This window comes from Schistocerca nitens, chromosome 6, assembly GCF_023898315.1.
Source record: "Schistocerca nitens isolate TAMUIC-IGC-003100 chromosome 6, iqSchNite1.1, whole genome shotgun sequence".
NCBI lineage: Eukaryota > Metazoa > Arthropoda > Insecta > Orthoptera > Acrididae > Schistocerca > Schistocerca nitens.
In genome coordinates, this window is record NC_064619.1 from 456067177 (window position 1) to 456080968 (window position 13792).

General features: G+C 40.6%; 1 protein-coding gene across 3 annotated transcripts in view; it reads right to left on the bottom strand.

Moving 5' to 3' along the window:
- Positions 1–13792, bottom strand: part of LOC126262350 (F-box/WD repeat-containing protein 9-like) — a 131117-nt gene that overhangs the window by 32951 nt on the left and 84374 nt on the right. For all 3 annotated transcript variants that reach the window (XM_049958925.1, XM_049958923.1, XM_049958924.1), the window contains exon 7: positions 5663–5770. In XM_049958925.1, the coding sequence (XP_049814882.1) occupies positions 5663–5770 (108 nt within the window). The remainder of the gene's footprint in view (positions 1–5662; positions 5771–13792) is intronic.

A 13792-nucleotide genomic window follows, 5' to 3' on the forward strand; every position in this document is an offset into this window, starting at 1 on the left:
GTCCAATGGCCAACTTCACACGTCCGTCCACATCAAACCCACCAACAAGCAACAGTACCTCCATTATGACAGCTGCCACCCATTCCACATCAAACGATCCCTTCCCTACAGCCTAGGTCTTCGTGGCAAACGAATCTGCTCCAGTCCGGAATCCCTGAAACATTACACCAACAACCTTACAACAGCTTTCGCATCCCGCAACTACCCTCCCGGCCTGGTACAGAAGCAAATAACCAGAGCCACTTCCTCATCCCCTCAAACCCAGAATCGCCCACAGAAGAACCACAAAAGTGCCCCACTTGTGACAGGATACTTTCCGGGACTGGACCAGACTCTGAATGTGGCTCTCCAGCAGGGATACGACTTCCTCAAATCCTGCCCTGAAATGAGATCCATCCTTCATGAAATCCTCCCCACTCCGCCAAGAGTGTCTTTCCGCTGTCCACCTAACCTTCGTAACCTGTTAGTTCATCCCTATGAAATCCCCAAACCACCTTCCCTACCCTCTGGCTCCTATCCTTGTAACCGCCCCCGGTGCAAAACCTGTCCCATGCACCCTCCCACCACCACCTACTCCAGTCCTGTAACCCGGAAGGTGTACACGATCAAAGGCAGAGCCACGTGTGAAAGCACCCACGTGATTTACCAACTGACCTGCCTACACTGTGATGCATTCTATGTGGGAATGACCAGCAACAAACTGTCCATTCGCATGAATGGACACAGGCAGACAGTGTTTGTTGGTAATGAGGATCACCCTGTGGCTAAACATGCCTTGGTGCACAGCCAGCACATCTTGGCACAGTGTTACACCGTCCGGGTTATCTGGATACTTCCCACCAACACCAACCTATCCGAACTCCGGAGATGGGAACTTGCCCTTCAGTATATCCTCTCTTCTCGTTATCCGCCAGGCCTCAATCTCCGCTAATTTCAAGTTGCCGCCACTCATACCTCACCTGTCTCTCAACAACTTCTTTGCCTCTACTCTTCCACCTTGACTGGAAATATGTCTGCTTGTGTCTGTATATGTGTGGATGGATATGTGTGTGTGTGCGAGTGTCCTTTTTTCCCCCTAAGGTAAGTCTTTCCGCTCCCGGGATTGGAATGACTCCTTACCCTCCCCCTTAAAACCCACATCCTTTCGTCTTTCCCTCTCCTTCCCTCTTTCCTGATGAGGCAACAGTTTGTTGCGAAAGCTTGAATTTTGTGTGTATATTTGTGTTTGTTTGTGTGTCTATCGACCTGCCAGCGCTTTTGTTTGGTAAGTCTCATCATCTTTCTTTTTAGATATATTTTTTCCACGTGGAATGTTTCCCTCTGTTATATATATATATATATATATATATATATATATATATATATATATATATATATATATGCTGAGTACATAGTTCAATTACTTGTAATAAGACTTTTTTAATGATCAAAACTTTTTGTGTGGAATCAATAAATTTGAAAGGTTGGTGATTAGTCTCACAAAAACTGTAACGTAATTTATCATACAAAAATAAAAATCACAATAGGAACTCAAGGTGGGAATATCAACAATGTAAGAAATGACAGATTTCTACTTACCGTAAAGAAAACATATCAAGCTGCAGACAGGCACAATTAAAAGGCATTAACAAAAAGCTTTCACGCACTGCCTTCATCAGTAAAAGAGAGACACATACCATTTGCACACAAAAGCAAACACACCTCATGCACACACAACTGCCAACTCCAGCATCTCAGGCTGGATGACATTCCGGCCCAAGATGTTGGCGGCCATGTGTTTGTGAGGTGTGCTGGTTTGTGTGTGTGAGTGGGTGTATTTCTCTTTTACTAATGAAGGCTGTGACCAAATGCTTTATGTAAATGTCTTAATTGTGCCTGTCCACAATTCTTTTATACGGTAAGTAGCAATCTGCTCTTTCTAACATTGTTAAAAATTACAATATCTTAATAAATATTTTCTTATTATTTATTATTTAATAAACAGCTCTTTCAGAGAGGGGTCATTTCCTGACTTGTTAAAAGTCACCAGTGCATAAAAAGGGAAAAACTACTGATGTACAAAATTATAGGCCTATTTCATTGACATCAGAAATTAGTAAGTTGTTGGAAAGGCTATTTCTTGATCAAATGGAATCATTTTTCTCTAAGTACAATATATTAAAAAGTTCTCAACATGGTTTCAGGAAGGGCAAGTCTACAATAACAGCCATAGCCACATTTATTCAAACAGTATTGAATAAACTTGATGATGGAAACAAAGTTATTGGCACTTTTCTAGACCTATCTAAGGCTTTTGATACTGTAAATCACTCCATTCTTCTACATAAGTTAGAAACTTATGGGGTCAGAGGAGTGGCATTAGATTTGTTAAGATCGTACCTTGCTGACAGGAGACAATGTGCTAAGTTGTATCATACAACTGAGAGACTTATACAAACAGTAAAATCATCTTACAAAATTCTTAACTGTAGAGTCCCTCAGGGAAGTATTATTGGGCCTTTTCTGTACATTGTGTACATCAATGATATAACAATTCCAAAAAATTAAGACCTTGTGAATTATGCCGACGACACCTCCTTCATAAGCTGGGGCCCTACAAAACAGCTAGCAGTGCAAAATAATATGAAGAACACTAGCCTCATCACAGAATATATGACTAAAAATAAATTGGCATTAAATAAGGAAAAGACAATTCTAATGGAGTTTATGCTAAATTACAAATCAAGACAAGTGGATACTGAGCCAGAGTTATCAATTGAAACAATTGATAAACATAAATTCCTGGGTATTATAGTTGATGAACATCTTACATGGAAGAAGCACATCAGCTGCATGTGTAAAAAAATCTCGTGTAATACCTACCTGCTAAAACGCCATTCTAGCATAATAGCGTCACCAGTCTTAAGACAAATCTATTTTGGTATTATACACTCCCACCTACAATACGGTATTGAGATTTGGGGCGGGGCACCAACGGTATACATGGATAGGGCTTTTAGAGCTCAGAAGAGATCAATTAGGATAATAGCGAATATTAGTAAATGTCAATCCTGTAAAGAATACTTCATTAAGTATAATATAGTAACAGTATATTCATTATATGTTCTAAGGACTATACTGTTTGTAAAAGAAAATATGGAGCACAGTATAATAAATAGTGATACCCATAGTTATAATACAAGGAAGAAAGAGGATTACCACATAAAATTCAGAAATAAAAAAGCAACTGATCATAATCCATTTTATGTTGGAAGATTTTTTTACAACAGACTGCCAAATACCATAAAAATGTTAAAGGGAAACATATTTAAAATAAAATTAAAGCGGCTGTTAATTGCTAAATGTTTGTACTCCATCAAGGATTTTTAATGTTGTATGTACTTTATTTCTACTACTAAACTATTATTATTGTTCATGTATGTACTGACTGACTATGTCCACGACTGTAAAAGTTATTATGGTTACATAAACCATTATTATTATTATTATTATTATTATTATTAATTTTCTGTCACCAAACACAATATAATTTCACAAGTCTGTTTAATACTAATGTTCTGTATTTGTCTTTAAGACCCCTTTCGGGCATTTTTCCAAGCTCCGGCAGTCATGCATCCAGGGGTTAAATTGTTACTAAATTCAAAACAATATTCTTTTTAATCAGCTCTGATGATATTTTATCATCATTTTATTATTAAGGGATTTTATGGTAGACATTATACTTCTGGTGTAGTGAGGGTCATAGTCATGACACTGCAATTACTTGTAGAGATAGGTCTCAAGTTTTCCATGACAGCAATTACTGAGCATGACAACCACATGCTATCAGTAACAGTAACAATGCCTTTTAAAGAGCTTTGCCACACTATATAATCTGTCACCAGTGTATTAGTCTTAAAGTTATCTGCTTCTCCTTGTCTCTGGTTCCATCAGTTTTCTCAATCACTGTATTCCATATTGTCTGTATTTTGCTGTCTGATATGGCTTCCTTCTTTTCATAATTATTTTTATTTGATGCTTGGATTACTTTCTTGAATATTCTGCAGTACACCCTCTAGTGGGCAACAGTACCAACATCAGAACTGTTCCTAACTAAAAGACTACGTTTCCTTTTTGACCCACATGACACCTTTAATTTTTGTATATTTCAGTCTAAATTGAAGTACTTATATGGGAAAATGGTTTTCATTTAAGGCAACTACTTCATTAACAGATTTATGTCACTAGATTTGGAAACAACTCTCCAGTTGACTTCTTAGTACAGTTTACTAAAATACCCAATTTTTGCTTCAGTAACTACATTCTTGAACTAAGTTTTTCTAGATTCTGTAGCCTAATCAATATCAATACTTAACCTGAGGAGCTCCACATCATGGTCTGAGAGACCATCAACTACTGTTTTCATGATACAATTCTAAATTATCCACAACTGTATTATCAATGGCTGTTTTTGAATAATTAGTTACCCTGGTTCAAAACTTTAAAACAGGAACTAAAGTGTAGAATGATCTTAATGATTGCAATGAACTCATAATGCAAAGTTTTTACAGAAATCTTTATAATATCACCAGCAAACACTTAACAAAACTATGAAATTGGCCATTAGAGACAATTTTTATGTTGTTGATATGTCAATCAGCAGTTTCTATTAATATTATATTAATGATTTTTAGGTTATAATGATCTGTATGCATAAAGATGATCCTAACCTAAAAATAATCATCGTAAAGGTCACTAGAAGTTTGAAGGTACTTATAAGTATATTAAAACCTTCCAAAAAGTGCCTTGTATTACTGTAAAATACTTGTTATAAAATTCTATTCTATAAGTGTGGTTTCAGTTGCCTGAGACTACAGTTGTGTGTGAGTTGCGTTTGTGTGGGAGTGGGAGAGAGAGAGAGAGAGAGAGAGAGAGAGAGAGAGAGAGAGAGAGTGTGTGTGTATCTATTGTTGACAAAGGCCATGTAAAAATCTTTTTGCGAATCAGCATCTCTGCTATATGGTGAGTCACAACTTTCCTTCTCATAATATTGTTAAGTTCCATCCTGGACTTTCCATTGTTTGATTTAAAATTCTATTTCTGTCGCACATGCTTCCGGGTGCTGCATCAAGCAAAATTTATTGGTCCTGTGGTCCATGGTTTTAGCTGCAGTGGAAAGCTTTTAATGGTCGCTTCTCAGCAATTTTAAATCAGTCATGAAGCATGCAAATGCGTTGTGTGCACAACACCAGTAGAGTGTGTCCACTGCAGTGGACTGTGTGCATTTGCAAACTCAGGAGTGGTTTAAAACACCAAAGAGGTGACCAATTAACAGCTGTCCACTGTAGTGGATGCTATGTGCCATTTGGTTATTGATAGTTTTCTTAAATTGACGGAAATTTTTGATCAATCAGGCAACTCCTCTTTTCTCCATACTTGCTCAAGTAAGATGTTAATTTAAACTCCCTAGTAATACTAACTGAACATTTCGATGGTAAATTCATAGAACATGACTTCAAATGGATCTGGTGAGTGTAACAGATTGTGGCATGAAAGAAGCCTGAAGCAATGTACCTGCCTAGTTCAGAGACAGAAAGTCAAGTTAATACTGCTTTAAAATCAGTTTTCCTTTGTGTACGTTACAGATGGCAAATTTAAACAGAATACAAATACTGATAGTCACCTGAACTAGTTTCAGTTGTCCACCAGTAGCATCAAACAGCCACACATAGCCTTTTGAATCTCCAGCATACAAGGAATTTCCTCGCACTGAAAGGCATGTTGGGTAAGACTGAAAAACAGTAAAGTAAAGGACATCAAAAAACTTGCAATACTGAATGACAAATATAACAAAATTTCAAATAAAAAATTTAATAAAAATAAATTACAACAAATACAAGAACAGTTCTGTACACTGCTACAGCAATTTGTAAAGATTGAAATTCCTGTGTAACTATTACTGAAAAATAAAATTAAATGAATATTTCCTACATTCTGTGGATTATACGTTATCATGAGCAAAAATAATGAAAAAAAGGAGCTAAATACAAGGTAAGTGTGTAGTTGTGATAATAATAAAAGTATTTTTTGGGCTCGTGATGTTGAGATCTTTGGTATAAATACTAAAATGTGATGAGACATGTGGAGTTAAAATTATCAAAAGGTTATAAAAGCTGTACCGAACATCCACACAGACAACATAAATGTAATAAAAATTTGTTCGAGCCAGTTCTTTAAAGTTTTGCTAAAAATAGACAGAGCTCAAAAAAGAAGGGGTTGCTATACTAACATATATGTGGCTTCCTGAGCAGTGATAAAATTTTGGAAGTTTTACTACACTTCACAAGTTGCAACATACAGCAAAAATTCACAATGATCCAAGAATTTTTTTAAAATATTTATTCCAGTTATGGACCACAATATTTTACACTAGGTAAATAATTATGCTCAATGACAACCTTATTATCCTACAGTGATTCGGATTCCCTGCCCAGCCCGACTACATATTCCAGCCGAAGCTTGCTCCTGCATGAGGTGCTGCTGCAGGAACAAGCATGTCACATGGTGCTATTCATTGATGCAAGAGTACAGTCACACACTGGTCAGTCAGTCTCACCAATTCTCTGAAGCCTTAGACATGCGCCACTGATTAGTGGAGTGTTTTGACCTCCCGTGTACTATGTTTTGATTTGGATTGCTCCCTAGACTATTTGTGTACACTTAAGAGGACATTGCTATGCTCTGGACTTTTCTTTGGCTAGCCTTAAACTTCGTGCACCCCACCATCACACACCACAGGAAAAGCCTGTCTGTTCCACTGGTCTCTGTGTTAATGCCAGTGGGTTGATCACAATAGTGGTAATTGCAGCTGAAACAGCAACAACAACTACAGCAAAAGCACAGAAAACATTGGGAATTCGATCACCACCAGCAACATGAATAGTAGAGGGAATTCCAAATGCAGCAGCAGAAACTGCTGTTACAACTACAACAATAGTTCGTTGCTGCAACTTCATTGCCTCCCCCTCCATCTTTTGCTTGCTTCTGCAGTCAAATGAGAGTTGGGAGGTCTATTTACATCATCTTCAGTGTGAGGCAAGCCAAAAGACTGACACAGAATATCAAAGTGCACTCACTCTTACTGTGTTCTAGTAGTAAACTGTTCAAAGCAGTGCTAAACCTACACCCAATCTCGGTCTCCACTAGCTTGAGCTTTTCAAATGTTTGTAGTTTTCTGACTGACTGTTACAGTCACCAAACTCATGTAGTTGGAACTAGGATCCAATTTAACCTTTGTGTTACGTAATGTAAGCAATCCTATGCAGTGTGTGATGCTTACTTGCAAGGCTTAGCAAGCAAGTATGATTTTTCCTGTGACCAGTGTGCTGCACCATATGCAGAGTCATTAATCTGTGATGTTATTATACACTCCTGGAAATTGAAATAAGAACACCGTGAATTCATTGTCCCAGGAAGGGGAAACTTTATTGACACATTCCTGGGGTCAGATACATCACATGATCACACTGACAGAACCACAGGCACATAGACACAGGCAACAGAGCATGCACAATGTCGGCACTAGTACAGTGTATATCCACCTTTCGCAGCAATGCAGGCTGCTATTCTCCCATGGAGACGATCGTAGAGATGCTGGATGTAGTCCTATGGAACGGCTTGCCATGCCATTTCCACCTGGCGCCTCAGTTGGACCAGCGTTCGTGCTGGACGTGCAGACCGCGTGAGACGACGCTTCATCCAGTCCCAAACATGCTCAATGGGGGACAGATCCGGAGATCTTGCTGGCCAGGGTAGTTGACTTACACCTTCTAGAGCACGTTGGGTGGCACGGGATACATGCGGACGTGCATTGTCCTGTTGGAACAGCAAGTTCCCTTGCCGGTCTAGGAATGGTAGAACGATGGGTTCGATGACGGTTTGCATGTACCGTGCACTATTCAGTGTCCCCTCGACGATCACCAGTGGTGTACGGCCAGTGTAGGAGATCGCTCCCCACACCATGATGCCGGGTGTTGGCCCTGTGTGCCTCGGTCGTATGCAGTCCTGATTGTGGCGCTCACCTGCACGGCGCCAAACACGCATACGACCATCATTGGCACCAAGGCAGAAGCGACTCTCATCGCTGAAGACGACACGTCTCCATTCGTCCCTCCATTCACGCCTGTTGCGACACCACTGGAGGCGGGCTGTACGATGTTGGGGCGTGAGCGGAAGACGGCCTAACGGTGTGCGGGACCGTAGCCCAGCTTCATGGAGACGGTTGCGAATGGTCCTCGCCGATACCCCAGGAGCAACAGTGTCCCTAATTTGCTGGGAAGTGGCGGTGCGGTCCCCTACGGCACTGCGTAGGATCCTACGGTCTTGGCGTGCATCCGTGCAATGCTGCGGTCCGGTCCCAGGTCAACGGGCACGTGCACCTTCCGCCGACCACTGGCGACAACATCGATGTACTGTGGAGACCTCACGCCCCACGTGTTGAGCAATTCGGCGGTACGTCCACCCGGCCACCCGCATGCCCACTATACGCCCTCGCTCAAAGTCCGTCAACTGCACATACGGTTCACGTCCACGCTGTCGCGGCATGCTACCAGTGTTAAAGACTGCGATGGAGCTCCGTATGCCACGGCAAACTGGCTGACACTGACGGCGGCGGTGCACAAATGCTGTGCAGCTAGCGCCATTCGACGGCCAACACCGCGGTTCCTGGTGTGTCCGCTGTGCCGCGCGTGTGATCATTGCTTGTACAGCCCTCTCGCAGTGTCCGGAGCAAGTATGGTGGGTCTGACACACCGGTGTCAATGTGTTCTTTTTTCCATTTCCAGGAGTGTATTACTCTTAGATATGCGCCACTGATTAGTGGAGTGTTTTGACCTCCCGTGTACTACGTTTTGATTTGGATTGCTCCCTAGACTATTTGTGTACACTTAAGAGGACATTGCTATGCTCTGGACTTTTCTTTGGCTAGCCTTAAACTTCGTGCACCCCACCATCACACACCACAGGAAAAGCCTGTCTGTTCCACTGGTCTCTGTGTTAATGCCAGTGGGTTGATCACAATAGTGGTAATTGCAGCTGAAACAGCAACAACAACTACAGCAAAAGCACAGAAAACATTGGGAATTCGATCACCACCAGCAACATGAATAGTAGAGGGAATTCCAAATGCAGCAGCAGAAACTGCTGTTACAACTACAACAATAGTTCGCTGCTGCAACTTCATTGCCTCCCCCTCCATCTTTTGCTTGCTTCTGCAGTCAAATGAGAGTTGGGAGGTCTATTTACATCATCTTCAGTGTGAGGCAAGCCAAAAGACTGACACAGAATATCAAAGTGCACTCACTCTTACTGTGTTCTAGTAGTAAACTGTTCAAAGCAGTGCTAAACCTACACCATAGAAAACTTTGTGCAAAGACTTTAGAGCCATTTGATTCAACCATGAGTGATATGCTAAAAATTGCCAAATCTCATGAAGTAATGACATCAGCACAAGCTACCTTTCAAGATGCTTCTGATGTTGACTTTCTTAGTAGTAGTAGTAGTAGTAGTAGTAGTAGTAGTAGTAGTAGTAGTAGTAGTCACAGTCTTTTCTATGATCAATTGATTGCATTCAATGAAAATCATCATCCAAATTACCAGGCACCCATTCGTCCAATAGTCTGGTGACATGGGGTTCAGAAGTTAATGGATCAGTTTGTGATCCCTGCCTTCACGGTCGGTAGACTCGCAAAAACATAAGTGCTTTGTTCACTTTCAGTGTGTCCCAAAGCAGGCGGAGGCTGATACAGCAGTTTCCTCTCCATCGTTGTCAAAGGAGCTCAGAAAAGTTTGCATCACATAATGTTCAGATTGTGGCTCATGGCACCAACACCCTTTCTGCAGCATCACCTCCTTTACATGCCACAAACTGGGGCATCTAGAAAATGTCTGCCTTGGCAGGTGTGTGACAGCATCACCAGCCACCAGTGTGCTGCATGCTATCTTGCTGGTGTCCATAGCAGCAGCAGATGGGATGCAGAAGCTCACGTGGCAACTACACATTAATTTCCAGATGGACACAGGCTCGGCCATGTCGCTGATTAAGAAGGACGTGTACTGGTGCTTCGGCATCCCACATCTGTGGTACCCTCAGTGATGAGTGGTGGTGTACAATGGCCAGTCAATGCTGTTTGTGGTCAGATCCTATTCCAAGCTAAGTATAAGAATGTATCTTGGCAACTAACACTTTTAGTAGGCAACTTTTGGATGACTACTAACATTTTTGTCTTAGACACTTTTGCACATTTTGGTTCCAAAATCACAGCCAAGTGAATTTAGTTTCACCTGCGACACCATCCACAGAACCTGATACCTTATATGTGTAATATAAACAACTGTTTGAACTTAACATTAGATTGTGCAACAGGTTTCCAAGCCAACATATCCTTAAAGCAATCGGTAATGGCAAGTTTCGTAGAGCTCATCCAGTGCCTTTTGTAGAGCTTATCCAGTGCCTTTTGCCATGTATAATCAAGTTAAAGCTGAACTATATAGGTGTTAAGTATGGGAATTATAGCCCCACTATTGTCTAGCTTGTGGGCTACACCCATAGTCATAGTTAAGAAACCAGGAGAATCACTCCGAATTTGTGGTGATCATAAGTCTGCCATTAATGCTCGAGCAAATGCCAATCTGTACACAATTCTTAGCCCGCCGGAATTGTTGGCAAAACTGGCTGTGGACCATAAATTTTCAAAGACAGGTCTCACTAACAAGTAACTTCAATTGCCTGAAGATGACCAGATGAAACAGTTTTTAGAGATTAATACACAAGTTGGCATGTCTCATTATAACAGGTTGCCATTTGAGGTCACAAGTGCTCCCACAATATTTCACAGATATCTTAAGCATCTCATCCAAGGTATCCCAAACTATGTTATTATCTAAAAACAAAGATGATGTGACTTACCGAAAGAAAGCGCTGGCAGGTCGATAGACACACAAAGTAACGCAAACAAACACACAAAATTCAAGCTTTCGCAACAAACTGTTGCCTCATCAGGAAAGAGGGGAAGGAGAGGGAAAGACGAAAGGATGTGGGTTTTAAGGGAGAGGGTAGGGAGTCATTCCAATCCCGGGAGCGGAAAAAAAGCTTACCCTCTCCCTTAAAACCCACATCCTTTCGTCTTTCCCTCTCCTTCCCCTCTTTCCTGATGAGGCAACAGTTTGTTGCGAAAGCTTGAATTTTGTGTGTGTGTTTGTGTTTGTTTGTGTGTCTATCGACCTGCCAGCGCTTTCGTTCAGTAAGTCACATCATCTTTGTTTTCAGATATATTTTTCCCACGTGGAATGTTTCCCTCTATTATATTGATATCAGAAACTATGTTATTATTTAGATGAGTTGCTCATTACCGGAGCCACGCGAGAGCAGCTCTAAGCCTATGGTCTGCATTGTCTTCTTAACAAATGTAGTATCATCGAGCCAAATGTAAGGTAAGTTTTTATTTTAGTTGTTTATTTGTTTGTTTGCTGTCCATATAGGAATCAGTTTTCAGACATTTTCATATATGTTAGTTCTTATGTACAAAGCTTTAATTGACATACATAACTGCACACAGTGATATCAATACTGAAGGTCAGAAATTAAGATTTGTTGCTGTTGTAAAAACAAATTTATGCCATACACACTATTATACAGAGAGACTTTACAACTTGAAATATAAATGCATACATGACATAGTGTGTGAAGATCAGAAATCATCATTTTAGTGTTGCAAAAACAAACTTCATTTTAGTGTTGCAAAAACAAACTTATGCTATAGACGCTGTTTTGCAAAAGGATAGTACAACTTGAAATCTTCTAATGAATAACAGCTTTTCTCTATTAATAAAGGCATAAGTTGATTCTTTAAAGTGTTTCAATTAGCTGTCTTGACATCAGGTGGAAATCTGTTATAAAAGATGGTTCCTATTGTATGTAGACTATGGTCTGCAGCCTCTTTTTCATTTTCAATTCTGTGAAAGTTCTCCCTTCCCTGTGTATTGTACTTATGTACATTATTGTTTGTTACATTATATTCTGGATTTTGTTTCACCAACATTATTCCTGCAGGATGTAGATGGGGTAGATGGATAGTATTTTATATTTTCTGAAGATTTTCCTACAAGGCTTTCTCATGTTTACCTTAGCTACCACTCTTACAGCCTTTTTTGTGGTCTGAAGACCTGTCTGAACAGACAGCTGGTGCCCCACCACATATCTCAGCACCATACTTAAGATGTGGATGTAGACCTCCAAAGTGTGGCTTCAGTTGCCTGAGACAGAAGTCACGTGTGTGTGAGTTGCATTTTTTGTGAGTGTCTGTGTGTGTTTGTTGTTTAATTTTGACAAAGGCCTTACTAGCTGAAAGCTATATTTGTGACAGTGTTTTTGTTGTGCTTATCCGCGACTCAGCATCTCTGCTATATGGTGAGTGGCAGCTTTCCTTTTCACAATATTGTTGCATTCCATCCTGGATTTTCCTTTGTTTGATTCTCACTCCAAAGTACATTTGTCTCAAGCTATCATGGCCCTGGAAGTCTGAGACTCTTTTTAGTAGATACACATTTGTACTGATTTTCTTACAAATATCGTCTCTATGTTCTTTCCATGACAAGTGCTCATCAAAAATTACACCCAAAAAATTGTGTTTGTTTTCTGTAGCTAAGGGCCAATGGATGTGAAAATAGAGCTCCATTTCTGTTGTGTTATAGCTAAGCATAAATTGCATTGTCACTGTCTTCTCTTTATTTACGAGTAGCTTATTTGCAGTAAGAAAACTTTACAGAAAATTATAATTGATTTCACTACTGTTTGTAGACCCCCCATGAACCATGGACCTTGCCGTTGGTGGGGAGGCTTGCGTGCCTCAGCGATACAGATGGCCGTACCGTAGGTGCAACCACAACGGAGGAGTATCTGTTGAGAGGCCAGACAAACATGTGGTTCCTGAAGAGGGGCAGCAGCCTTTTCAGTAGTTGCAGGGGCAACAGTCTGGATGATTGACTGATCTCGCCTTGTAACATTAACCAAAACGGCCTTGCTGTGCTGGTACTGTGAACGGCTGAAAGCAATTTTTCCCGAGGAAATGCAGCTTTACTGTATGATTAAATGATGATGGCGTCCTCTTGGGTAAAATATTCCGGAGGTAAAATAGTCCCCCATTCGGATCTCCGGGCAGGGACTACTCAAGAGGACGTTGTTATCAGGAGAAAGAAAACTGGCGTTCTACGGATCGGAGCGTGGAATGTCAGATCCCTTAATCGGGCAGGTAGGTTAGAAAATTTAAAAAGGGAAATGGATAGGTTAAAGTTAGATATAGTGGGAATTAGTGAAGGTCGGTGGCAGGAGGAACAAGACTGTTGGTCAGGTGATTACAGGGTTATAAATACAAAATCAAATAGGGGTAATGCAGGAGTAGGTTTAATAATGAATAAAAAAAATAGGAGTGCGGGTAAGCTACTACAAACAGCATAGTGAACGCATTATTGTGGCCAAGATAGACACAAAGCCCATACCTACTACAGTAGTACAAGTTTATATGCCAATTAGCTCTGCAGATGATGAAGAAATAGATGAAATGTATGACGAAATAAAAGAAATTATTCAGGTAGTGAAGGGAGACGAACATTTAATAGTCATGGGTGACTGGAATTCGTCAGTAGGAAAAGGGAGTGAAGGAAACATAGTAGGTGAATATGGATTGGGGGGAAGAAATGAAAGAGGAAGCTGCCTTGTAGAATTTTGCACAGAGCATGACTTAATCATAGCTAACAC